Source organism: Prinia subflava, chromosome 2 (genome assembly GCF_021018805.1).
Source record: "Prinia subflava isolate CZ2003 ecotype Zambia chromosome 2, Cam_Psub_1.2, whole genome shotgun sequence".
Classification (NCBI taxonomy): Eukaryota; Metazoa; Chordata; class Aves; order Passeriformes; family Cisticolidae; genus Prinia; species Prinia subflava.
Window position 1 is genome coordinate 83,895,247 of NC_086248.1, and position 27,505 is coordinate 83,922,751.

A 27,505-nucleotide genomic window follows, 5' to 3' on the forward strand; every position below is an offset into this window, starting at 1 on the left:
TATTGATGCAGTATTGATCCTATGTTGATTGCATGTATTAAAAAATTGGGTTAGAGGGCTTAGGAACCTTTTCATCCTTTTCAAAGGGTCTGGACAGGTTCTGTTACATATGTTTTCAATACTTAAACAAATCCTAGAAATAGCCGATGTGCCTTCTGGTTTTTTCACTGTGGCATGAAAATTCTTTGACAACTAAAGAAAATTTGTGAGTTTTCTCACTCTTTAATTAAATACACAGAGGAGAAGGAAGCACTTGCCTGAAAAGTGATGTTTACTGTCTAGTTTAAAAGCAGAGGTTTTTCTTAGAGTGTGTGTGTGTAGGTAATTCTGACAATGCCTTTTATGTGCTCTTTGTGGCTGGTGAATTGATAGAGCAGGTCAGCAGAGACCAAAGAGTTGGCTTACAAACTATTTCAAAACTGAGCTCCAAAGTGGTTGCCTGACCTTCGTTGCCTACTGCTTTTATGAGCTTAGCCCTTGCAGTTGTGAGAGGAAAACATTCTGAATCTGCCTAATTTGCTGTGGAGTACTTCATTCTTCCTGTGTGGTGTTTCACCCTGTAAACACTTTTTCTCTCCCTGCTCTGTTTCAGCCAAAGTATATGACAGAAGCTATGCTGATCCTAGGAAAGCTTCATTACGTGGAGGGATGCTACAGGGATGCCATCAGCATGTATGCAAAAGCAGGAATTGATGACCTTTCAAGCAAAGGTGAACCTCTGTATGTGCTACGTTTGATAACAGAAGCCTTTGTTATTAAAGGTAAAGGACCACGTATGTATATTTGAAGTACACCGGTTTTAGATTGGAGCTATTTCTCCAAGTCATTTGCTTGGAGTAGGATTAGGGCAAAGATGTATGCTGTAGAAAATCCTACATAGTATGGTCTGTGTAGTGTCAAAGGCATTATGGAGTCTTAGTCCATGGTTTTAAACTTGGGTGGCTTGTAAAGAAAAGCTTGAAATTGGAAATCTTGTGGTAACTCTTGGCTGTAAGTCAGCGACATGCTTGAGCTTGTGTGTCCATTTTGGGAATATCTAAATCAAGCCCTTGGCTGAGCTTGGGCCTATGCTTTCTCTTTGAAAGAGTTCATCTACTTGCACATTTCAGTGATTTCTGTGAATTAAACAACAACGATGTCTCCAAGTTTTAAACTTTGGACTAACAGAATATGAGCTTTCAAAGCAGATAGTATATTTTTGCAATGCATGTCACACAGTATATCAGACCTTATGTACAAACAGGAGTCTCTCCTCCCCCTGGTAACTCTACAGACCTGTTTGAGAGAGACATTCTAATTAAGTCTACCTCTGTGGGTAGTGAAACTGCATTTCTTTTTTGAGTGGGGGAAAGGAAGACCCTTGTCAGTTTTTGACTTGGGGGGAAAAAAAGATCAGTAATCTTCTCCTTCATTTGCTTTCGGTTCCTTTATAAATGTTGCTCAAGTACTGCTACCTATCTACTGCTTTCTACTCTTTTCAGCATGTCCACCAGCTAATTAGGTGAATGAGAACTCTGATGATCAGATACCTTCAACTGGTATGTAAAAGAGTGAAACCAAATCAACCCAAAATACTGTTTGACTGGGCTGCTAATATTACTGATAATAATTTGAGTCATTCTGCTATTTTTTTAAACCCTGTTTGTGCTTTTGTGCTGCTTTGCTTGCTTTGATTTTTTGTTTCCTGTGGTACTGATCAAATCTGCTTCATTAATGAGCTTTTGTGGAGCAGGACTAATTTACTTGTACCTCACACTGACACTTGCATGGTGCTGAGGAGTTGCCAGTGCATTCTCAGCAGTGTATCTCAGGAGAGCAACTCCTGGTGCACTGCAGAGTCTGAAGGAGATGCACTGTCCTTACTGTGAACCAGATATGACCCTTGGTGAGGTGTGAGTGTAATGGTAATGTGTGTGGAAACTGATGGAATAACCCTGTTGTTATAAGACCCCTGGTATCGTGTTAACTGCTGAACTTAGACATGAAGATGTTGGAGGTGTTTGCCTCAGAGTGTCAGGCAATTTTTTTTGTTTCTTTCCCCATGTGGTTTATGGAATGTAAATACTGTGTTGCCCCTGTAAACCATAGGGAGTCTCTGCCGTTGCAGAGAACTTCTGTGCTGTTATGGTTCCACAGTCTTTATCTCCATGATGATTATTTTCATATTAGCTAAGATATCAAGAGTATAGTAACTCACTCAGTGTTCTGCCAAAGTTTCTGGCAGAAAAACGTCCAGCAGAGTAGAGCTTGTCCAGCTGAGTTTGGAGAGAGCAGCCACTGCTAGCATCACTGTTCCCTCATGCCATGTTCCTTCAGCCTCTCACTCTTCTATAGCCCTTTATGGAGGTAGCTGTGGCAATAGCAGTGGAGATTTAAGTTTTCATTTTAAAACATTAGTGTCCAGGCTGGTCCTGCAGGGCAAGTAACAATATGGAGTTGAATTATTTCAAAATCATTGATACTTTATGCCACAGGTTTTTCTTATTCCCCTTTTTAATTTGGTATCTCTCCAGAAATTATGTTGATCCATACTATATTATTGCCTTTGGTTGAACTATTGGTTGTTTATGCAATCTGTAACCTTCTTTAAAGATACTCTTGAATGTTTTTGTTAGTAAAATTTTGGCAGAGGCCATTTAGGCAAATGTTCAGAAAAGCCACAGTCCTGACTGTTTCTAGGCAGAAGTTAGGTTCCCCACTGAATTTCTTGTTTACATTTTCAGAAATGGGAGAGAGCGGTTGGTTTAACAGAATATCCCTGTTCATCCAGCATTAATTAAAGCTGCAGAACTTTATATCACCTCATAGTGTGAACTTGAAACTACCTCAGTTTTGTGTAGGTAATACTACTGAGTTATGCCTGTATGCAGACTTGCAGCATAGGTTCTCAAGCACTCAGGATTAGGCTGGAAAGGTCATGGAAGAAAGAACAGTCAAATAAAAGGCTTATTTTTTTAATGTTGACACCTATCCTTCTAATGTTGGAAATTACGAAAAACAGAAAAAGATGTGGGATATGGTGGGAGGAGTTGCACAGATAAAACCAGTTGTAGAAATCCAGCAAAACCAAATTTCCTTTCTTAGAGCACCTTTTAACCTCTGCAGCACTGAAGGCTGGATGTTGAACTGAATTTCTGGTATCTTTTTCTGGAGGTCCACAGCATGTAGTAGGTTCATATTATGGTAAGAGGCAGGATGAATTTGCACCCTTGTGTTTGGATTCAAGAAGTTGAGCAGGGAAAACAAATCTTGCTTGCCTTCTCAGTAAACTTCCACACAAGGTTTAAGTGTCAAGAAGTAAACGCTAATGTTTTTGATTGGTGTGAGGGCTTGTGCAATTGCCAAGTCACAGGAGAAATGGCAGAGAGAGCAAGATTCTCCAGTGTCTCATCTGACTGCTGCTTCCTGTTCTGTTTCTAAATCCCTGCACTGTGAGGAGATAAGTTTTGTGGGTGCTGTGAGTGGAGCTCTGAAAACGGTTTGATTTTTCATTATGACTAATTTTAACCTCTGTGGTTAGTTAGTGGGTTGGTTTGTACTTGTCTCCTTCCTCCCCATCCTCCATGAAGTCAATCCCTCCTTACAGTTTTACCTCTGCTCAGTTCTCATTACTGCTGTTATTCTTTGGTGCAAGCAGCACTGTGTTGCATAAAACAGTATTGAGTAAGCAAATTTGCTTCTAATTCAGTTGGGACTCACTGTGGCTTTGTTACCTGGTGGTATCCATTTGAAACAGCAAGCAATAAAGACTTCAGAACAAGATGTGTAGCTGTCAGAGCCCACTGGTTTCCCTCTGTGCTTGCTGCAGAAACTGCAGATATCTCCCTATTGAAGGAGTAAATCTTACTGGTAGTAGGTAAGGCCACGACCTAACCCTTACAAAACACTGTAGCTCTAGCCAGGGCTTCAGCATACCTAAGTTCCAAGAAAGAGGATTCTGTGATGTGGCAGTGTTTGCTGTGCTGCTGAGAGCAGGACCAGAGCTGCTTTAACTGAGGCTGTTGCCAGCCTGAGTGATGGACACTCAGGGCTCATGTGTCCCGTGGGTCCTGTCTGGGTAATGACTGAGAGGGACGTTAGCTTGTGGTCACAGATGTGTCAGAGCTGCTGCAAGGTGAGTCAGCCCTGTGCTGAGGAGCTCCCTGTGGCTGCCAGGCCAGGCACTGGACTTCCTCTGCCTGGAGTGGGGTAGCCTGGAGCCTATCTGTATTTGTGCAGCAATGCCATAGGATTGCATGTGGTAACTAGTTTCTAAATGGATCCCTAGGGAATTAAAGCCTTAAATGTCCCACTGTCTGTTTTGCTCCTTTTCTCCTTGTTTTTGTAATTTAGTCATTTGGCAACTCAGGGTGGGTTCAATTTGTGCAGCTTCAGTCTGAACTGTCTGTAGAGTCAGAAGTTGGCTGTTCTGGGTGATTCATCACTTCCTCAAATGGTGTCTGACATGGTTGATGTGAATGATGGTGTACAATGCAGCCTCTTCTCTGGTGACTGAGAGAAGACTGTGGACTAAGCTGAGATTTATCCCTTCTAATTTTGTTTCTAAGTGGTTTTGTTCTTTAGGTTTTGGGGGTTTTTAACTTTAGAAAAGACATCTATTTTATCAAAGGCTGCAGTGTGAGCTTGGTCTTTTTAGATCTGCAGAAAGATGTGGAAGAGAACAAGGTGATAATGTGTCTGTAAGAAGCCTTGATCATAGTCTGCATTTTATTGTAACAAATCCAACCACAAGTCATATCTCCGAGGAAATGAGACTGTGTTAGTGCAGTGGTTCAGAGAGATCTATATTTTGTTCTTGAACCCATTTTAGTAATTTAAGGATGTTTAAGATCTGTGGTGGGACACTCGAAAAATCAAAGACAAAATCTTGAGACAAACATTGCTGGATCGAGCCGCTGATCTTTACAGCTCTCCTAAGAGCTGTGAGTGGTATTTCTGAAAGCAAAATGTTGAAACTACCACGTGGGTTTTTTTCCTCTGAGTTTGATAATGATAAACAGCCTGGAACCTGCTTCCAGTGTCCTGGGTTCAGCATCTTGTTTTGGATTATCTTGTGTTTGTTCAGTCTTAGAACAAATTGCTGAGCTTGTGTGTGTTCCTGTTTCTCTTGTAGTTGTATCTTTTAAAAGTTCAGTGGCAATGAGGTCTCTATGCTTTGATATCTCTTGATATTGTTCTGCCTTCTGCACATGTGAAATGATTGTCTTGGGTTTCTAATCCTGGAAGTGGTTGTTTGGAGATTCTGGTGGTGTTCTGAATGGAGAATGATGATATCACACAGAGATAAACAGAAAACCTGACCTTTTATTCAGCTGGACTGAAAACTATTTGCTTGGTTTTAATCATGGTGTTAAATTGACCAAGTGAAACCTCAAAATTTGAATAGACTCTTTTAAACTTCTTAGTGATTGTTCTGCTTAATTAGTTTTTCATTTGTTGGCCTGCATTACTGTTAATAACAGTAGGTTTGCATACAGTAAATACAAGCTTGGTATTAAAGTTGTTCATTCTGGCTAATCAGAGGATGTATCACACACTTGTTCATATGCTTAATTGGAGCCTTTAATTTTGACATTTGCTTGTGTGTCATCCATTTTTCTAATATGGTTTTCTACATGATGAGTAATTTCCTAGGTGAGATTGTATTCAGTTATTTTATTTGAAAATTAAAATAAAATGTAGAGTTAAAGATAGCTTTATTGCAAAGCTATGTTCTGATGAATCTACTTTTCCTTCCTCTCTAAAGAATTTGATTAAGACTTTTCAGTTTAATAAATGAATTTATCTCAGTGTTTCTGATAAGCTGATAAATTTCTTGTCATGTGTACGTTTTTCAAAATTCATATCTTAAAATGGGAAAAATAAACTTTCCTATTTGGTTTTATTTAGTTCATTGTTGGTTCATTAAATAATAGAAAGAATTAAAAGGGAGAAAGTAAGGTTTGTGGGTTTGTTTTTGGTTTGATTTTCTTTTTTATTTTTGTCCTCTTTGCAAGAGAGCACCTCTATTTTAAAGACTATTCTAGTGCTTCATCAAGCTTTTATTTCGAATCCTAAGCTACTTTTCTAGTTCAGTTCTTCACTAAATGCTACCAATCCCATGGTGCAAGGATATATTCCACTCAAATAACATTAATGGGTTATTGTGTGTTATTGTCTTAACTTAAACAGCCTTACTTTTAATTAGAGTTTCCTGTTAGCTTCTCTGGAATGAGATTTTTGTCCACTTAGTGTTTGGTAAGCGAGATCATAACTGTGAGTATCAAAACTGCGAGTATCAAAACTGTGGAGTGTTCTGGAATACAGACACTGTGGAATGATTTTGAGTACCAGTAGTTTGAACAATTTCACATGCAGATCAATTCAGTTTAGAAACATCATATAGTTTTTTAGGGTCATAATTTATTTCATAAACCTATTTTGAAAGTGAGTTTACACTTTTAACTTCTTTTTGTCAGAAGCATTTTTAATTAAGGTCGTGTTTTATAAACCTCTTAATGGACTGTATGTGCACTTTGAGTCTGTCCCTAATTTCAAAGGGCATAGCACTTTTCAGGATGTCTTCTCCTTTTTGCAGACAGTGTTTGGAATACTTGTATGCCAAAAACTCCCTCCACGGTGGCTGTGCATACTTTTGTGCTTGAGATTTTTCCTACAGGATAATTTTTTAGAGTTTTGACTCTAGGAAAAATTTGCTGTAATACCTAAAAAGAGATGGTGTATGTGTATATCTTACTATGTAAGAATATACCTTGTCTTGTCCACTGAGCCAAGTGTAGAAAATGTGTTAATGGAAGGTTGATCACATTTTTTCCATGCTCAAGTAAGTAGTTTGCTTTATATTCTGTCTAGGCACTAATGGAGAAAAGTAAAAGCACATTGTAATTGCCCATGTCAAGATAAAGATGATCCATTTCTGTATTGTTGTTTAGGAGCCATATGACTACAAGGAAAGTACTCAAATCTGCTAGTGGTAAAAAAAGAAGGAACTCACATATTCCTCTCCTTCTTCTAGCACAGCTGACCCCACCCTCCCTAGAATCTGAGCTTTCACCCTGCCTGCATTGCTGTTACTGTGTGACCCGAGGGCAGTGTGCTATGATGTACCCATTTAGCAGAAATGGGCATCAGGTTGTAAGGGGCAGGGGAAAAAGATCCCGAGCCTGAATTCCCCCCGCCTCTCTCCATTGATTTAGTGTCAAGTATCGTGTCACTTAGGGGCACTGTTGACATTATGGCATGTGTAGCATAGGCTTTACTTGAAAGTCTGAATCTTCTATACTTTATTAATCCTGTTTAAACCAGAAGGGTTGTTACCTGGATATGCTCTGACTTCCCAGGGATCCCAATTCACTGCTGTCTGGAACCTGCCCACCTTGGAAGCGAGGATATTGACTGAGGCACTTGGGTTCATTGAAGTGTTGAGAAAGGGATTTAGAACCTTCCTAAAGACAGCACTGCTGTTCATCATTGTCTTTAGGAAAGCTTGTTGATCAGGAAGAGCCAGCATTACACTGGGCACAAGGCTGAGATCAGAAAAGCATAGATTTGGGTGATAGTTAAGGGGAAAGTTACCTAAAACTCTGATTTCACTTTTTTTTCAATACACAGATACAGCTTTTCAGTGACAATGGGCTTCATGAGGATGGTGAACAGTTGCCAGGATGCAACTTATATGCTACTTTTGAGATGATGTATTTGCTAGCAGTTCTCTCTGCTACTTAACTGCTGTTTCCTCTACTAGCAGGTCCTTGGTGAGGTTACTTTTGTCAGTAATTTCAGCTTCTACTGTGACTAAGTAGAACTTAATGGGACATAGTAGAAGAGAAGAATTTTTTGGTGGTGGGTTTTCTTTTTCTTTTTTTTTTTTTGGTTTGGTTTGCTGTTTTTTAAGGGTCTGGCAGGGCATGAATTCCTTTGTTGGAATCCTCTGATGACTACAAAAGGTTGAGATTTGTCTGTCTGAGAACTGAGATCTGTGGGAGATGGGTTCCTTTAAACAAAACCTAAATAATTAGTTTCCTTGCATGGCCATTACAAAAACTGAGTCGCAGCCAAAAGGATGTATGATACAATAGGACATTAAAATTAAAATGAGACATTTTGTTGGCAGAACTTGTTTTCACTTTTGCTTGGCAAAAGATGCATCTTTTAAATGTTAATCCACATCAGAGGGAGAGAGACTTTGTTCTGTACCTGGTATGCACTTCAAAGTGCTAGTCTTCACAATTCTGACAGCAAGACAGGAGGCATGCTGTTAATTCATACTAGCATCAGAGTAGCTGTCTGATAGGCAAAAGCCCCACTTTGTAGATGTTGACATTTTGATAAAAGCACCTAGTATTAGAATGTTTTATTTGGGGTTTCAGAAAAGCATTTTTAAGAGCCTGGAGTTGTCCTTATGTTGTGACAATACCTTTGAACCTGTTGCATGTTGGTGAATTGTGTGCCTTTGTGCCACTGCTTTCCTGCTTGGATGTGAAAGAGTTGCCAAGCCCAGCCTTGGTGTTCTTGGTGTACTTAGGCTTTTCTGTTGTGCTCCATGAGCTTTTCTCTGCTGTTGGATCAGATGGTTTACCTTTTAGAAGTAGTTTGCACTACTAGCACAGTCAGCTATGCACAAATGCAGCATGGGTGTTACTTTACACTTTCAAAGAGAGTTAGATTCAGGCCACTAAATGCAGATTACTGAAATTTGAAAAGTGGAAAAACGGAGTAACTTCTGGTTCCTTTTGTTACTGTGACTTTGTTTCTTCGATTGTAAAGTTTAGTTATTTTGCTCCCTTCCCCACACGCAGTTGTAGGTGGTGATTGCACAAATACATAAAACCTTCTCCACCTTCTATGACTTAATTCTCTAAAGCTGTGGGGTTAGCAGTATCAGGAGGTGGAAGAGTACTTGCCCATGCTTTTCTGAGGAAGTGGAACAATGCTTGTAAGGTTAAAGGAAACAATATGCTACACTTACTTTCCCTTGAAGAGAACAAATACAAACATACTTGCAGGTGGCTTAAACTAGAGGTAGTTTTTACATTGCTGTGATGATGGTGTCATGCTGGGGTTGTGTTGTGTAGTATGGTATTGTCCAGTAGCTATGGGAAGATTTCCATGTGGTGGCTTGCCCTGGAGTAAGCTTCAAATGTCTCTGACTATCTTTTAAGTGACAGGGAAACAAGCCTGTTAGTCCTTGCCAGCTCTGTCTATTCTTGTAACTTTAAGTAGGATTGTCTTGAGTGCTTGATACTGATCAGCATAGTAATATATGAATTACCCTTCCTTTGTCTCCCTTCTGCTCCCCAAATACACATAGAATCATTTGCATTGGAAAAGACCTGTAAGATCATGAAGTACAGCCATTAACTCAGCACTGCCAAATCCAGTAATAAACTGTGTCCCTAAGCACTACATCTGTACATCTTTGAAATACCTCCAGAGATGGCAATTCCTGTGCAGCCTGTTCCAATGCCTGACTGCTCTTTCAGTGAATAAATTTTTCCTGGTAGTCAGTCGAGACCTGCCCTGGCGCAGCTTGAGGCCATTTTCTCTTGTCCTGTTACTCGGTATGTTGTAGAAGAGACTGAGCCCCACCTTGCTATATCCTCCTTTCAGGTTATTGTAGAGAGACTCCTTTTCTCCGGGCTAAGCACCCCCAGCTCCCTCAGCTGCTCCTCATAGCACTTGTCCTCCAGACCCTTCACCAGCTCTGTTGCCCTTCTCTGCACATGCTCCAGTACCTCAAGGTCTTTCTTGTAGTGAGGTGCCAAAAAACTGAACACACAGGATTCTAGGGCTAATCTGATTCAGTGACTCTGCAGCTAGAACAGAACTTTCTTGCTGGTGATGCTGCTTAACTGTGGTACAGATGAACTCAAGCTGAATAAGTTCCAGTACTTGGTCATCAGTACCATTTGCTCTTCCTTGCACCCCTTCAACTTAACATTTTTTCTCTTCTGCTCCTTCCTATTTAGACCAGGGGAAAAAAAAAGTAATTTCTGCAGTGTGCCATGACAGTTTATGGATGTGGATGGTGTTGACAAAGTCTTTAGATGTGGGGCTGTAAGAGATTGCTGATCACCCCTGTGTTTGCTGTGCCTCAGAGCGTTGCTCCCGAAGATGTATCTTGATGTCACAGAATGGAGGTGGCCTCTCATACCAGGATAATCAGTACATTATATCAGTGGTCCCCAAAGTGGCACATGTGCCCCAGGGGTTGAGCAAGATGGTCTGCTGTGGTGCAGAAGAAAAGTATTATAACTTATATTTATTTTTTTCTTTAAAAATCCACCAGCACAAAGAAGCACCTCACATTGAAATAAATCTTTAGTATTGTATTTTGTTGAAAGTGGTGCCCTCAATTAGTCTGTATGTCAGAGGGCCTTGTGTCATGTAGAACCCACAAAAGTGTCTTACAAAACAGTGGATGTTTCACAGTGTGGAAGGGCATCTTCACTAGTTCATTCCCTTTCATATGTTGCAGCTCACTTGTGCCTACTTAAGTGGATTAAAACTAGACAATATGTATTATATTGTCTAGTTTTAATCAAACTAACACTTATGAAATAGACATGTAGCTTAAAGATTCCCTCAAATGCCTGTGGATTTCAGGTCACACTGGAAATAGGAGCACAAGAGAATGGTAAGAATGTCAGAGCTTACACTACTGGTATGAGCTCTTCAGTTAAAAGCAGTGACAGTCTAATTGGATCTAATCAATGAAGTCTGATGACACTCAATTCAGTACTTAAATTTTTAGAAGCCTCTCTTGAGCTTTCTTATGTAAAAGCAAATTATGAATAAAAGATACCAGTGGGGAAACACTTGTTCTTCCTGCTGTGGAAAAATGGCTGAAGTAATACAAAAAAAATATATATGGCAGCAAGCTAAAATGCTTTCCTTTGAAAGAGACACAGAAGACATTGCCAAAGAAGACATTGAAAAAACAGGTATTAGAAGAAACTGGGCAGTGTGGCAGGCCTGGTATATAGCAGCATATACCAGTATAAATGGAAGTATAAATGTTTCTAACATGTCTCAGCTTAAGGAGCTTGGCACATTATGGTTCAGTAATGAAATACATTAAGAACTACTTAGGAGCACAGTGTGACCCAGAAATGCACAAAGTGCTGTAGGATGGCAGTGGGGTTAACTTCATAAACACAAGACTTTTAAATAAAATCCAGTTTGTAGTGAGATGGGGAGTGACCATGAAAATCTGTACACAGCACAGCTGCTCAGTGGTTGTTTCATGGCAAAATGGTTAAAATAGTTGTCAAAGTTAAAGGTGAGTTATGCCTTTTTGCTTTTACAAAAAGTCAAATGTTCTGAATTTGCAGGGCTTTCCTCTGCTGACAGGTGGCTTTCAGTAGCGTGTTAGCTAGCAGGTATTTTTTAAACAGTAAACACATAAATATATAATAAATAGTTTGTGAAGGAATGTCTGTATATAACTATATGCATATATTGGATATGCATGCTCAATTTTTTTTTGCTTAATATGATCAAAGAATTTTGGAGACCACTGTATTATAGTTAAAGCAAAGATTAAAAGACGTGACGTGAAGCTTAGGAACAGCCAGTTGAGCAGGTCTGGATATGCTCCAAAGAATTAGTGTCTGTGGATTGTGATTTCTGCTATGCATAAGATATATGGTATGATGCAGAGCCTACGCAGCATTGATGGAGGGCAGGGGACTGAGGTTGCATCTCAGGGGAGTGCTTGCTGCTTTCTGGCTTCACAGCCACTTGATCAAAAAGCTGTCCTAATTTTAGCAGTAAACTTGATCTGTAATTACAAGCCTAACCAGATAGAGTCCTTGCTTTGAAAATAATTGGAGTAACTTTGTTAGCACTGGTTTATTGCATGTAGTAGGAAAGCAGGGAGTAGGTGGTCTTGAGTTCTGCATTGATGCAACTGAGCAGCCTTCACAGGCTGCTTAAATTCTAAGCTTCATTCCCAGCTTATATTTAGAAAGGTCTTCAGATAATTTTATGTGGGGTTACTGGAATTTTATGCCTTTCTACTTTTGACACTTTTGCATGAAAAATATCTCAAGATTGTAACAAATTGCCAGAAATTTACAATAGTCCTGTATAATAGGAACCAGCAGGGAAAGAAGTACGTGTGGCTTTCTTGAACAACAAAATTTGTCTCTTCATCTCCACCTTTGTCAGGCTGCAGTATGAATCGATGTGTTCAAAATCAAGGACTTCTAGGCCTTTCTTCCCCCTCTTCTATTTGCATTGCAAATGAGCCCTGCTGAAAAAATCATAGCTTAGTTGCTGGGGAGATAAGTGTCAAGACCAGGTTGTGAATTATTTAAACTGCTGTGAATTGTGGCAGAAATAATGCATGGTGCTGGGTCTTGCCTGCGTTTAACTAATCCCAGCTGCTGCTTGTTGAGGTTTGGGTTATTTTGCTTCCCAAGACACTGTAATGGAACAGGTTAGTTGAGGACTGTGCTCTTAAGTTCAAATCTTAGCTGGCAGGGCAGACTGGTTGTAATACCATCTCTAGAGTGGTTTGGTTGTGCTTTTGAATTTTGTCTCTGAAAAGTGTTTAATATTCTGGTGAATGTTGATTAGTCAGCATGCATGTGTATATTTTTGAAGTCTTAAAAATAGTCTTGTTTCAATGCTAATTAATTCCCTAGAGCCACATTTCTGTACTAGACTGAAGGCCACATGCTAGAAGTGAAGTGCATCCTCTGCTTGGGGACAGTGACCTGGAATGACCTGGCATTCTCCAGGATGAGAATGTGCACACTACAAGTTCCCTTGCAGCAGCTCCTGCCATGCAGTATCTTCATGCATGGCTTACCTCAAGACAAATCACTTGGCTTCCTGTACACAGAGTAAAGCTATTGCATACAGTTATCTTAGCACCATGCTGTCTTCTGGCCGGGCTGGCCTGTCTGTGTGGCACAGGAGCACAGACAGTGGAACCTTGCTCTGCAGACTGGGGCTGGTGCTGTTGGCAGGGCTGTAAGTTCCATGCTAAGATGTCTTTTGCTTCAGGTTGCCTTAGGTGTGTTCAACATGTTGCAGTGGGATGCAACCCCGGAGTTTGGGTTCCTGCTCTTCATGCTGTTGTTTTTCTTTGATCTCTTCTTCAGCTTGCAAGGTAGTTCTGATGCTCCTGGGCCATGGGATTTTAGCAGCTGCAGGCTAGCACTGTTGGTGAAAGTGATGACCCTGAATTCTTGCACCTATGAACCCACCATTCCCTGGTTGTCTAAATTCATCCAAGTATAGGAAGCTTGAAGTCTGTGTAAAAAGGAAAGTTAACCTGTGAGAGGATTGGTACATTGTTCCCACGTGGAAGGAGGAGTGCTGCTGTTTGGTGAGCTAGTTTATGAACCTTAGAAAAATAAAGCCACCTTAATCTCCTACCTAGTCCATGTGCTGTCTCCATCTGTACACTGAGGCTTTCAATACCAGGCTGGGTAACACCCTGAGTTGGCCCTTTGTGTAGAAATTCAGATCATGGGCCTTCAAGGATTCCTTCCAGCACAAATTTTCATCCCATTTGTGTTGCTGAGAACCTGATAGCACATGTCCATGTGCACATGGATGTTCCAGTTCTGGTAATAATATCACCCCAAAGCACTGGAGCTATATGGAGATATCAATGCCTTCCCTTGGCAAGGAACTACTGAGATGAAAGTGGAAATAAGCCTTCGTAAAATTTCCCCTTTCAGATTTCCATATATGAGAGCAGTGCATTTCAATTCAAGGAAGATAGTAGTTCAGTGGTACATCTTACAGACCTTAGAGATTTGGGTTTTCTTACATAAATGCAGCTTAGATTTGGGGGCAGGGAAGAAAGGGCAAAGATTATAGAAAGTTGAAGGGACAGGGGGAGTCACTGGGAGAGCTGAAGGAGGTGAATGGAAGCCTTGCCCTTATGCAGGAGAGAAAAGCAGCATTTCTATCCATAGAAAGTTACTCCCTTTGAAGTGGGTAGAATTCGTTCTTTTAAAGAAGGATAATCTGGAAACATGCCTCGAAATCTTGCACCTGGGCCATACTTTATTAGAAAACTGTCTGCACTGTATGGTAAACTACTACAGTATATAGATATGTATCTATATAAATTTGGGCACCTGATTCATATGAAAAAATTCTTAGTATAGATAAGCTTTAAGTTGGTATTCTCTTACCACAGCTGATTGTGAAAAATACAATTCCTTTACCTTAACAAGCTAACAAGAAAGCAAGTAGCCTTACGATTTGCTTGGAAGTTAATTCTGTCTTGGCAGTAGCTCCGCTTTTCTTGCTAAACCCAGTGTGGAAGTAACATGCATTTTAGTGGCTTTCTGACATGTTGTGGAAACTGAGTTGAATTTAAATTGTGTGTTGTGCTGCAAAGTTTCTTCTGTGCTGATAACTGGAGGGTGGACACGAGTTAGTGGAATTTGTGCTCTTTGTGCTGGAGAGCTTGTCAAGTCTTACCCAACTGCACCCTAAGCAAATCTTATTGTTGGGGCTTTGTACTGTGAGAACGGAACTGGTGGCCACAAGAGTAGGGAACTTACGTTGCTTTTCTTCTGTTCTTCCCCTTGTATACTGGATTTGTGGTCTGCTTGCTCTAATTTTTCTTTTCATTGCATTTCTGTGGTAGGGAAGAATAGCCCTGTTTGGATTTTGTAGAAGATTTTGTACTGGAATTACAACAGGTCAGTGCATACGGTATTAGAGAGAAACCATGACTAATGTCACAACATGTGGGTCATTTTTCCTTCTAGCCCTTTACAAGTAGTGCAGTGCACCATAGGATATGTTTTAAAACACTGTGTATTGCTGGGTACTTACTGTGGCAAGAATCCTTTTGGAGTTGCTCCTTCCCCTGTCTCTGATCAGCCCCAGCTCTGTTTTTCTGACTTGCATGGATGGGCATGTTTGTTGTGAGTACCTGATGCTGGCAGAGGCTGCTTGCTTTCCTCCCCCATGTCAGAGCTTAGAGATAGTAACTCCTTGCAGTGGGCTGTAGCATGTATGTAAATGGCTTTTTATCAGCCTGTTCTATCGGTGTGACATCTCCCACGATAAACGCCTCCGTACAGACTGGGTTAGGATGGCTCTTGCAGTTTGATTAAATGCTGCTTGTATATGAATGTCAGTGGATTGTACTGAATTTTTTTTGCAGGGCCCTCAGCCCTACTTAGCACTTAAGGGGAATGATTCTGAAATGCAGACTTAACATTTGTTTTCACTTAAGGGGAATGACAAGAAATTCAGAGGCAGATAAAACTGAGACAGATGTAAGAATATTTGTAGGTTGTTTGCTCTGACTGTAGCACTGGATACTTTTGGTTTGTTTTTTTACTGTAGAGGGAGTTAATGAGCATTTTTTCCCTTCACTCATTAAAAAGTTACAGGGTTGGAAAATGGAAGCATTGAAATAATAGGAAAACAACACATGATATAAAGACAGAGACTTCATAGATGAACTAGAGACAAAATCTGTTATATCTGGATGCTGTACAAGGTGTTTGTCAGAAGGAAGAAGAAAACACAGATTGGGCATTAGTTAAAAGCAGCAAAATGATTGTCGTCCCTGTCCCACACACCTTGACAGTTTGAAGTAAATTCAGTCCTTCTGTTCTACTCTGGTCTGGATTTTCAGAGTTGAAAGGTACAAATGTGTGTTTCTCAAAGATACAGATCTTTGAAGGAGCACACTGTGTACTTTTGACTTAGGAGAGGACAGAAGGAGTGGGGAGCCACCTCCTGAGCTTGAACCAGGGAGGCCTTTTCTCAGCCCACTGAACTAACTGCTTATGTCTGGCTCAAATGTAAGACATGAGATAGGGAAACTCCTTGCAGAGTAACCAAGGGGACAAAACAAATGTTGAACATTAGAAGTAAACAAATCTAAGACTGCCTAGGAACCTCAAGCTCTGCCCACATGAGCGCCCAGACAGTATCATAGATCATGGGGAGCCTGGCTGCCCACTGCTGCCTCACAGCAGTTTGTTGCCAAGACTCCTGGAATGAGCAGAGTGAGGTGCTCTGCTTCTTGGACTGTGGAAGTCCAGGAAAGCATGGCCGGTGCCTGTGGTGGGTCCTCAAAAATCCCTTGCCCACATGCTGCAGCAGTTGAAATTAATTCATTGGAGAGCTGTCTGGGCAGCTGAATTCTTTTCTTCTTTTGTCACCTCTGTGGATCTGTGTCAGGAGCACTGGAATTTTGTATTACATCTTATATATTTGTCATTGTTAGTAGGGAATGTTGTTATGTATAGAACCCATTGGAAAGCATGTGCTGAACTTTTTGCCACCTGTGTTGGCTGCTGGGCGTCGGTGCAGTTGTGATTGGTGAAGATCCAAGTTTTCAGGCAGTGGTGTCTTGTAGAGATCCAGTGTGGCATAAGAACGTGTACCAATCAGAGGAAAACTGGTGTATGGATGTGTAGCATACCCAATTAGATCTAAGGATATAAAAGATGTTGTACTGTGATGCCAGACAAGTGTCTTGATAGTAGCAATTTTTAATGTAGGGACCCGTAGCTGTGCATCTTCAATTAACATACTCTGTGCTTGTTGGTGGTGTTGGATAATGATGCAAGAAAAACGTTCAGTAGTACAAAACCCAGGGTTTTTTTCCTTTTTTTGGAAAGGGAATGATCTTGTGGTTAAGAGTCTCCTGTGCCTTGCCAAGAGCTTGCTGTGTGTCCATGAGCAATCTGCATGTGCTCAAATTTTCCAAGAGAAGCCTCAGATTTTCCAATTTTGTTTCTGTATCATTTTCCAGTTAGGGATTTTTTTTTTGTTTTTTCCCCTCAACACTGCTGCTTATTGAAAGCTTTACTTGAAGTAGCAGATGCCTAGAAATGATCAAATTCAGTGCCAGGCTGGCACTGAATTTAAGCACCCAAGATCTATAGCTATCTTTGACTGTATAGGCCTTAATTTCTCTGCTGATTCCTACCAGAGGGATTGTGTGTTCTGTCTTCATAAAGTGTTTGAAAGGCATGATTATTGGGTTTTTTGTGCATTGGCACTGTGTATTAGAGCAGCATGACAAAGATGCCTTGCATGTGTAGGAATTGTATTTTCATGGGAGTAGTGTCCTGAAAGTCATCAAATCAAGAGGGAAACCACATGTGGAAAAGCCTTCCTGTCAGCTGTTAAATTAAGAACAATATGGCCATACTGCTGCTGGTGGGCTTCAGTTAAATATGACGTTTCCACTTTGCAGGTTTGTCACTGGAGCGCTCGACCAACTCCATCGCCTCACGTGCTCGGCTGTGTGAAAGGGAGGAGGAGGTCATGGCCTGTTTTGAGAGAGCGTGTGTTATCGCCCAGGTATACTTGCAGGAGCTGGAGAAGGTAAGAAGAAACATGCTTAGGTTATTGCCTGCTGGCCTGGCTGGAATTTCCAGGGTTTTGACAGCAAAAATTTAAAAAGTGGAGAGATTTCAAGTGATCATAGCAATGTGTATGAGAACAGGTTGGAAAGAGTGAGGTGTCTCAGTAAAACCATTTGCAAAACAGCAATTAAGCTGGTCTCTACCTGTTTCCTCTGAGAATGAGGTCTGGAAATAAATTTTGCCTGTGGTAAAGCACCAAATACTTCAGATATGCACAAGCTGCACCCCAAGTTTAGCCCTTAGTAAAGAGGAACTAGAAGCTTTGCATGGCAAGTGCTGGCGTGGAGGAATTCAAGACATTTTACATACCTGCTGTGTAAATGATACATAGCAGTGGCTGTTGAGATCCCTAATGAGCTGAAAGAAACCTTTTTGGATCAACCATTGCAGTTTAATTACCAGTGCTTCACCTTTTCTCAGTGAACCTCGAGGAATCCAAATCATTAGAACCTGGATACTCCATTCCTGGAAGAGTTCAAGGCTAGGCTGAGTGGGGCTTGGAGCTGCCTGGTATAGTGGAAGAGGAGCTGAAGGTAGATTATCTTTTAAGGTCCCTCCAAACCAAACCATTCTGTGATTAGTAGCAAGTGACTGCTTAGCCAGTGGTTGGTAGGATGAATACTGGGAGCCCTCCACTGAGCCATGCAGATAATATGTGCCTCTGATTTGCTGGGCACATGCAGACTTTGCCTAGCTGAGTTTACAGGACATACCACTCTTCTCAGTAGCAAAGGTGTGTTTCTGTTTCAGGTTTTGTTTTTAAATGCATTGGAACAAGAAAAAAATAAGCTTAGTGCATGTATAAAAATTCATAAAAAAGCAAACTATCAAGTGGCCTGCTCTGTTTCACTGCAGAAAAAAACCCAATAATCTTTAAATTTAAACTATTACTGTCTTTCCATTGTGGAAGAATGAGTTCCTGCCGGTGCTGGACACTGTAAATTTTTGTTACTGACAGGTTGGGTCTGTGAAGAAGGAGAAGGGTCTGACCTGTAATTCCTTCACTTAGAATCATAGAATCAGAAAGGCTGGAAAAGACCTCTGAGTTTACTGTGGCCAGGTGTTAATTCAGCACTACCATGTTTGCTACTAAATCATGCAAGGTGCCAAAACCACATGATTTTTGAACACTTCCAGGGATGGTGATTCCACCACTTCCGTGGACAATATGCTCCAATGCTGGACTACGCTCTCAGTAAAGAAATTTTTCCTTATATAACAACTTGAGGCCATTTCCTCTTGTCCTGTCAGTTACTACTTGGGAAGAGACTGACCCCCAGTTCTCTACAGCCTTCTCTCACATAGTTGTCTCTGGACACAGACACAAAAATGCAGGATTGATGACAGACATAGAAGTTCATAGTCCTTCCCCAGTTCTAGATGAAAAACCCTGCATTGGAGAGGCAACTTTCAGCAATGGAAGTGGCTTGTTACCAGTAAGGAAGCAAAACCAAGAAAGATTTGATAGGAAAATAGAGGAAAGGTGAAGATTCTTCCATCAGGACTCCTGATGGCTTGCTAATTCTTAAAAAAGTATTTGTTATATTGAACTAGACAAACCTACTCAAACACTGTATTAATATTTCTGTGCAACATGATGGATCTTTGTAGTTTGAGTGATATTTCTAAATCTGTTGGTGTTAATATGTAGCTTTCTACTTACTTTAATAAAGGTTGGAAAGTAATAATGGATGATGTTTCAAAACTTATATTGCATGCAGAATCTCTCATGGAAGTCGTTGTATAATTTATTTTAAAATTGATTTTAAAACATTTTTCAATAGCTAATAAATGTAACATTTTATTGTTGAAGATGTCACTGGCTCATGAGGATCTGGCTAGTTCCAACAGTTATCTGTATTCCCAAATATTTCTTTTTCTCCCTCGCAGACCTTAAACAACACACATTCAAGGGGTATCAAGGGCAGCAGTGTGGCTTTCTCTGAGTTTGAACTTTCCTACTTTCTGGAAGCAGCTCTACAGAGTGCCTATGTGACTCAGTTAAAGAAAGGGTAGGTGGATGCAGATACTAATAAATTAGATGATATTACGTGTTTTGTCTCAAATGAAGACTGATTTTTTTCTTGTGTTCTCTTCTGACTTTTGGCTGCTGGCTCACCTCAAGTCTCTTCAGTGTCCTTCCCTTTCTCCTGTTTGCATCTCTCTTTTTTTCTTAAGAGTCTTGAGCCTCATTTTTCCAGACCTACAAGTAGGGTGGGGTAGAACAATATTGTTGTCTTGACTCAGCTTTGCTCCCTGTGGAGACAAGGGGAGTTTAACTGTAAAGGGAAAGTGGAATTTACACTCATGTATGCCCTTAAAATTTTCAGCCACAGCACCTGGTTTAGAGTTCAGTAAAATCTTACAGGTAGTTTCTTTCATTTATTTATTTGTTTGTTTGTCTAAGTTCTTAAATATCCCAATCAATGCCCCAAATCTGTCGTTTTTTTACTATGGAGAACATGTGTGGGAACAGTGCTGCTCCAGGGTATTTATTTTGCCTCTGAAATACAGCTCCCAGTGAACTTCAGAAGGGCAGGAGGAGTTAATATCTACAAGCCTACAGTGATTTTCATGAGCCTACAGTGAAAAGCCTTCTCAGTGTCAGCAGAAAAGACACTGTGAATGCCCACTTCCAAAGGCCATTGGTGAGGATATGCTGTTCCCTAAACCTGGCCGTGTCTTCAAAACATAATTAACTCTGGTTATTCAATGGAGAGATTTTGTCATGTATGAGAGTCTCTTCAGCATGTGTAAACAGTACTTGTAAGAATCTGTCCTTCCTTAGTCCTATTCTTGCACCATATTATTCCATTTATTATCAAGGGGTCAGATGCTGGGTTTCTCACTACAAACCGTCTTCACAAATATTTAATTTTGGCTTTTTTTGCCTTCACCCCCAGTGAAAAGTACTTTCTCTGGTTTTCTTCACTTCTTTTCCTGCTGAGTAGAATGGAAAAGAAAGAAAAAAAACCCCCACAAAACCCCACAAAAAACAAAAACAACAACAACAACAAAACAAACAAACAAAAAAACCCACCACAACAAAAAAACCACAACAAACAAACAAAAAACTCCCACAAAACCAAAAACCAGGGAAGAATGAAAAGAAAACTAGGGGAAAAAAATCCCAAATCCCAGCAAAAATCAGTTTAAATCCTTCTGTAGAAAACTGATAACATTTTTTGATTCTGCTGGAGGAGGAGGGTTGCTTCTTTTTTAGGGCTTTTTTGCTACCTTTTTATGCCCCAAGGATAACTTGAAATGCAACTGTGACTAGCCACTGTTCTCCATGCATGTAGAGCAAAGCTGTACCTGTAAGCATATCCATGAGATGTGCCTTCAGGTAAGCCTTGTTTTAACCTGGCTTACAAAAACACAAAGCTCAGATGTTGTAAAATGACCCCTGTAGTCAGGCAAGTACAAGTTTATGCATAAAGCAAAGTATGAACCTGTAAAGCATACTCTCAGTGCCTGCTTGGTATGTGGTTTTCCTGGGTGAGCTGTGGCACAGTGTGTGCTTTCCTAACCTTCTGCCCTTCTCATGGCAAACAAAAAGCTCAGGTTTTGCCAGTAAGCTCATTAACTATGTAGTAAAATAAAATCCCATTTAGAACATATGGCACTGATGTCCTCCAGGCACCTTTTGAATATCAAACTCATGTTCATTTTATTCAGCAACATTGTAAATTCAGTCTTCATCAGTGAGGAGTTCATTAGATCTAGTGAGATACTCTGGCCATTACTGTGGGCCCTGCATGCTCCCTTCTCATATTATTTTAATGATAGCCCTAAAAACAAAAACCAAATCCCAAACAAAAACAAGCCACAAAAAACTCTACAGGAAAACGCTTTGAAGCAAAATACATGTGTGAATTAAGCTTGCTTTGATTATAAACTGAATTGCTGCAATAGCAGCAAAATGTTCTCCGTAGCTGTCTCCTGATGAAAGAGCACTGGAGCTCCTGCAGCTGGGATGGGAGTGCGATCCCACGGGCCCCTTAGCTCCTGCAGTGCAAGTGAGAAACACCAGCGGGGTTAGAGGGCCCGCTGGGGTAAAAGGAGCTTGGGGGGACGTGGCAGCTTGTCCGCCCCCGCAGCTGAGACCAATGTGTGGTTTCTGCCACGAGAGGGCATAAGCAGCATTGGGATATATTAAGGAAAGGGGAGTGCTAGGGGAAGAAGCTTTTCAGGATGCTTCAGGAGTATAATAGATTACTCCACCTGATACCAAGCAGCTCAAAGAAATGCTTTTGTTCCCCTTATTGCTTCCAGCGTGTTCAGGTAGGAAATAAGCTTTGGATGATGACTGCTCAAGCTGCCAGGGGGTAGGTTCTATCAGGTGGGATGTCCTTCCCCAGTGCTGCATGTGTACTAAAGGAACAGTGAATGCTTTATTCTTGTCTCAACAGGCAGAGGAGCTGAGGAGTACAAATGCTGTTGTTATGCTTTTGTTCCTGCTGGCAGGATCAGATGTGCTCTTCTCGGAGTGTGGTCAGAGATGCCCTTTTCTCTTGCAGTGTGCAGTAGAAAGAAGACACCAATATAAAAGAAAGATCCAGTCTCCACTTTAGGTGTTGAACTGCCAGCTGTAAGGACCAGCAAGTCTTGCAGCTGTAGAAGTCACAGATGCTTTTAATGAGATGCCACATAAAAACATTGTGTCGCTGAAGATGCATTTCCTGCAGTTGTTTGCCATGCTGCAACCCAAGAGAGCTTTCTTTTGGTCCTCCAGTGAGGAATGTAGATGCTAGAACATAGGAAGGCAGATGCTCTCATACACACAGATGTAAGAGGCAGCCAGTTGTCTTCATGTTATCATCTGCACCGGGTTTTGGTTGGTTTGTTTGTTTTGTGTTTCTTTCTGGTGCAGATATATGAATATTGGGCTCATTTCTTACTGCCTTTTCTTGTGTCTGTGCGTGAACAGCTGTTTAAGGAGAGAGTATAGTTTGTTAGAAACCTGGGTGAGGTGCAAAGATGCAAAAGGAGGTGGGCAGAGGCAGAAGTGTTGCTGCTGTTTCTGTTGGGTACTGCTTTACTCTGGAGAGGTGAGGCTGCAAACTGCCATGTAATTATCTCGAGATGGTCTGTTCTGTCTGTCAGCAACTGTTTGTTTTAGCAGTAAATGAGTGGGGATAAGAACATGATCCACTGGTGACCATGTTGTTGGGGGACTGTCTTTGTAGACCTCTGTGTCCATAGTCCATTCCAATATTGTCAATATTTTTCCCAGCAATTTACATAGAAAACAGTGTACTTCTTTATTTTCTTGTGTCGTAAAATTTTACGTAGCATTAACCAAACTATATGACGTAACTCTGATATGACTGCTTTGAGTCATGGACTGATAATTAATCTATACTAACAGGGTACATGCACAAAACATATTTTTATACCAAGCTGGATTGACTGGACTTTCTCAAGTTGCTCTTTGTCGCAGTTTGTGACCATGATTGTCTGTGTTAGTTTTTATTAAATTAGCTGTAACTGAATCCTGAACTACACTTCATCATGTTTTTTTTCAAATGATGCTCTGACCACTACTGTGGCTAAAACTAAAACCAATGTAGTTTAATGATCATGTCATTTTCCCTTCCTGTTTTTCGTCATTTCTTTTTCTGGCCTCTTAGCAGTACAATTGGGGCCTTGTAGTCATTCATATGGACTCTTCCAACTTATTTCATTTCCATGATCTAATGTTCACTTATGATGCCGTGGCTTGAGGTAACATTACCTGGGATTTCCAGGTAGTCCCCTATCCAAGTCCTGCAAAGGCTCAAGATGGTTTAGTTTCTAATCTAAGTAAGATAAGTGTTTTCACCATAGATTGCCTGAGGCTTTATGTCTGCATCTTCATCCAGTTACCTACATAGCATGTATTTCTGTTCCAAAGACATACTTTTCTTTTTGGTAACTTCTTAAGGTCCTAATTAAAAAAAAAAATCCCTTGAAGTGCACATTTAGTATATAAAGGGCATGTATTAATGGAACAGTGAGTTCCTTATTGTTACAAGCAGAGCAATTCATATGCTCAAAGTGAAATGTGCTCAGATGTTCTCCTGGCTTGGAACAATAGAGTGGAAAGACAAACTCCTGTGTTTGCAGAATGCTGGCAGGTGTGCTCTGTCTCCTGTCACAGCTCAGTAATGTTTGATAAAGTTCAAAATACAAAAGCTGCCAAACCAAATCCTCAGTTGTGTAGAACTGGTATTGTTGAGAGCTCAGGGGTTGGAGTGGGTGCCTTTTGATAGATCCTGACCACACAGGCACCTGTCTGGGAGATGGTGAGTGCTGGGTGCTCCTCCTGTGCTGCCCATTTTGCACTCCTACCATCTGTTAAAGGTGTTCTAAGTGTTTCACAGAATCACAGAACCACTGGGTTGGAAGAGACCTCCAAGATCGAGTCCAACCCATGCCCTAGCACCTCAGCTAAGCCATAGCACCGAGTGCCACATGCTGTCTTTTTTCAAACACATCCAGGGATGGTGACTCCACCACCTCCCCAGGCAGACCAGTCCAGTACTTTATCACTCTTTCTGTAAAAAGCTTTTTCCTAAGATCCAACCTGTATTTCCCTTGGCACAGTTTAAGACCGTGTCCTCTCGTTCTGTCAGTTGCTGCCTGGAGAAAGAGACCAACCCCCACCTAACTACAATCACCTTTCTGGGAGTTGTAGAGAGTGTTATGGCAGGAACAATGCAACTGCTTACCTTCAAAGTTTAATCAGTTTGACAGAAAAAAATTTTATAACTTCGGTTTTTTAAATGAAATTTAGCTTTCATCTGCACAGAAAATTCTCTTGGATAAACTGAAGTGACAGTTAATGTACCAGTACAACTGCTCATTCTGTTGTCTTGTACAAGATTGCATCTTTTCTGATAGCTTGTATTTCTTTGGGTAGCTTTGACCCTGCAAAGAACGTGTGTTGGACCGTTTTGCAGTTACTGTGGTGCTGGGGCCACGTCCTTAGCCTTGAACAGCTGATAGGCTCCCAGTGTGTTAACTGATATGTCCAGTGTTTAATCTTTCCTCTCTGCATCTCTCTGAGTGCACAGACACGATTAAGATAGCATTTGGCAACTAGTCAGCTTTAATTGCTTGTGGTGTATGCAGAGCAATATGATTTTTTTAAATTTATTTTTTTTAGTCTAACCCTCTTATTGCAGGTTAAGCTGTGCTTGCAGACAGTTACTGCAACTTAGCTGTCTGATAATAAACTGTTTAAACCACTGTAATTTCATCATGTGCCTGGAGCATGAGACACAAGGCGTTTAAGCACCACCTAAAAGAAATCGTCATTTAAAAGCATCACGTAAGCTCAATATAATTCAAACAAGTACAATCTGTGTGTATGAAGAGGAGATGTGGATGCTTTTAAGGAGCAGCATCTGCTTTATAAATACGAGCTATGAATGGCTTCCAAATGTCCCCTCTGTTCATCAACTGTGAATGTGATCTTCTCTTAGGAAGCCATCTGGAGCAGGCAATGCTACAGTCACTGCCTTGCTCTGTGCCATTGTCCTGTCTGTGCCTCAGACTGACTTGCCTCACTACTGCACACTCAGTGTTAGTGATTGTTTCATGGACTGTTTGAACTTCAGGTGTGTTGCTGAGCTTTGGCACATCATAAAAATATTCTGTCTCCAGTGTGCTGATTTTGGGGGTTTTTCATTATTTTTTTTTCTGTCTTCCCCGTAGAAATATTGTGAAAGGAATGAGGAGTCTGCGAGAAATACTACGGACTGTAGAAACAAAAGCTACTCAGACCTTCAAAATGGTAAGGGAATGGGAGATGGGAGGCTGGGGCAGTCTGGTATGCAGGAATTCTCTTGATTGACCAGTGCTGTAGCACAAAAGTCTATCTGTCCTCACTTGATTGATTGCAGGTTTTTTTTTTTTTTCCTTTTTTCTTTTTTTAACTTTTGGAAGTTATATGTCAGGTGATCCCCTTAACTCAAAGACCTGCCCAATTGAAACCTTCAGGCTTTCAGACCTGGGCATATAGGTTACTTCTGTTTGGTTTGTGTTTTGTTTTTTGTTTGTTTGATTGTTTTGTTTTCTTGCTTTGGTGCATTTTCTAGCCCTAGTAGAAACAGATATGTTATTAGTTTGACAGTGCTGTCCTCAGGTGATGCTGTCTTGTTTCTTTTCTCAATTTCAGTGTGCATGCACACCTTTCTGCATTCGTATGTAAAAGCATTAAGTACTTCTGTCTCTTGCAACATGCAATTCTTTTTTTTAGACTGACATCTTTCAGTGTTCCTTCCATAGAGCCGTCTTCAGTAAAGTACAGAGTGATTCTAATTGTTTTAATTTTTTTATTTTTGGTGTTGGCATTCTGCATCCTTGCATCCTTTTATCCTCAATGTCTCAGGTAAACAAATACTTATGTGCCTGCTTAACTTCTTAGACCTTTAACTGGTTCTTCCCTGTCTCCCCTTGGAGACATCTTGTCCTGAAGTTACTCAAGAGGTGACAAGGTCAACAGCTTGCAGAATAACAGTCTTGGGAATGAAAGCGCTGCAGCCCTAAAAGCATTGATACTCTTACAGCTAAATTTGTACTTGATTCTGCTTTGTGTTTTTTGATATTCCAGAGAAGTTGGGCTGGGGAGGTGGGCATGGGTTTGTGTAGTGTTTTTAGGAATACTGATGCACATGGAAGTGTGTGCAGCAAATTGGAGAGATGACTTAAATGACTGTCCACTCAAATGTTTGCATCCTTTTCCAAACTGAGATCAGAGTTCAGCGGTATTTTTGTGCTTGTCTGTTTTATAATTTTGCTGAGATGAGTCTAACCATCTGCTGCTCCTAGACTGTGACAGAATGGGGCTCAATTGCTCCTGTCCCTGTGCGACTGGGGACAGCTGTACAACATCCCTGGGGGATTTATCCCTTAGGGGAACTCTCAAGGTGTTTATTCAATAGCTTTTCCTGGGATTTAGGAGTTACATTTTCATTTTCTTATTTATTTTTAACAGCCATCAAGAAGGCAAAGGGAAGAACGTGCTTAATTAAACAAGTTTTTCAAGCATGAAAGTAAAACACATGATTTTTTTTCCCCTAATTTGTGGGATCACAGTGTTCTTCAAGCATAATGATGCTTTTTTTAGCCAAAGGCAGTAATAACATAAATCAGAGTCTTGGCCTGTTCTGGTTTGTTTGGTCTTATTCAAAATAAGAGTGAAGCTAATTTACACAGCTACTGTACTGTATGTTAAAATTAAAGACACTAGAAGTATTTGTTGCTTGCCTTCTGAATGGCTTACCACAAACTGTACTCCTACTTCTGTGTGAACCAGTAGAGATCTTTGTGTTGCTGGCAAATTATTTTCCTTCCCCTCTAAGACTGTAGGAAAAAAATATAGGAGAGTTGACTCCTCAGGGTAAAACTGACTAAATAATTACACACTGAGATGATAAAATGATACTGGCTAATGTTGCAGGGCCCTAGGCCGTTTTGCTCATAGTTACTTGCTATAAAAAGCATAGAAGAGCTTAGTTAGAAACAGACAGCTTTCTGTAACTTGTCAGTAGCAGGGCATGGAAGGTCTTGGGGTTTCCAGGGAGTTGTGCGTGATGGCATTTCTTTGAGACACCATCGTGCACTCAGATCACTGCCATCTCTGAAACCTCCCTTCATGATGTTTAAGAGGTGATGCACGCTACTGTGGTTGCATTTTAGACTAATTCAGTGAATTCATGCGTGGTGAAGTGGATGAAAATCAAGAGCTTTGCATCAAAACAAGTTATTTTTCTGAAACTGACAATAGGAACTTTACCTTGGTGTGGTTTATTTGATCCCATAGATGTTGAGGTATGACATCTATAACATAACTATCCTGGTATTTAAAAGAAAATTACTCTTGGTGGGCTCATAACACATCTCAAAGTGTAAATTTCATATAAAATACTTACACAATAGTCAGAGAAGTTGCAAAATACTGTTTGCATGTATTAGGACAGAAGGGCTGAAGTTTCAGCCTGCCCTCTGTTTTGTGCAGTGTTTATTTTACAGCATAGAGTGGTGTGCTGCGTAGAATTCACAGAAGACACCGCCCATTTTGATGTCTCTGAACTTGTTTGCAGGCTTATCTATTTACAGCGCAAGAAATTAGAGATTTGATGGGT

The 27,505-nt window shown here is 40.7% G+C and overlaps 1 protein-coding gene across 3 annotated transcripts in view; it reads left to right on the forward strand.

Moving 5' to 3' along the window:
* The window catches only part of TTC7A (tetratricopeptide repeat domain 7A), a 170,062-nt gene that overhangs the window by 3,869 nt on the left and 138,688 nt on the right, over positions 1–27,505 (forward strand). Inside the window, exons 3-6 of one of the 3 annotated variants that reach the window (XM_063390825.1) lie at positions 593–761; positions 17,201–17,331; positions 19,263–19,384; positions 25,074–25,152. In XM_063390825.1, the coding sequence (XP_063246895.1) occupies positions 593–761; positions 17,201–17,331; positions 19,263–19,384; positions 25,074–25,152 (501 nt within the window). Of the gene's footprint in view, positions 1–592; positions 762–1,494; positions 1,539–17,200; positions 17,332–19,262; positions 19,385–24,722; positions 24,977–25,073; positions 25,153–27,505 lie in introns of those variants that run through there. The other 2 variants (XM_063390826.1, XM_063390827.1) reach the window with 2 other exon arrangements.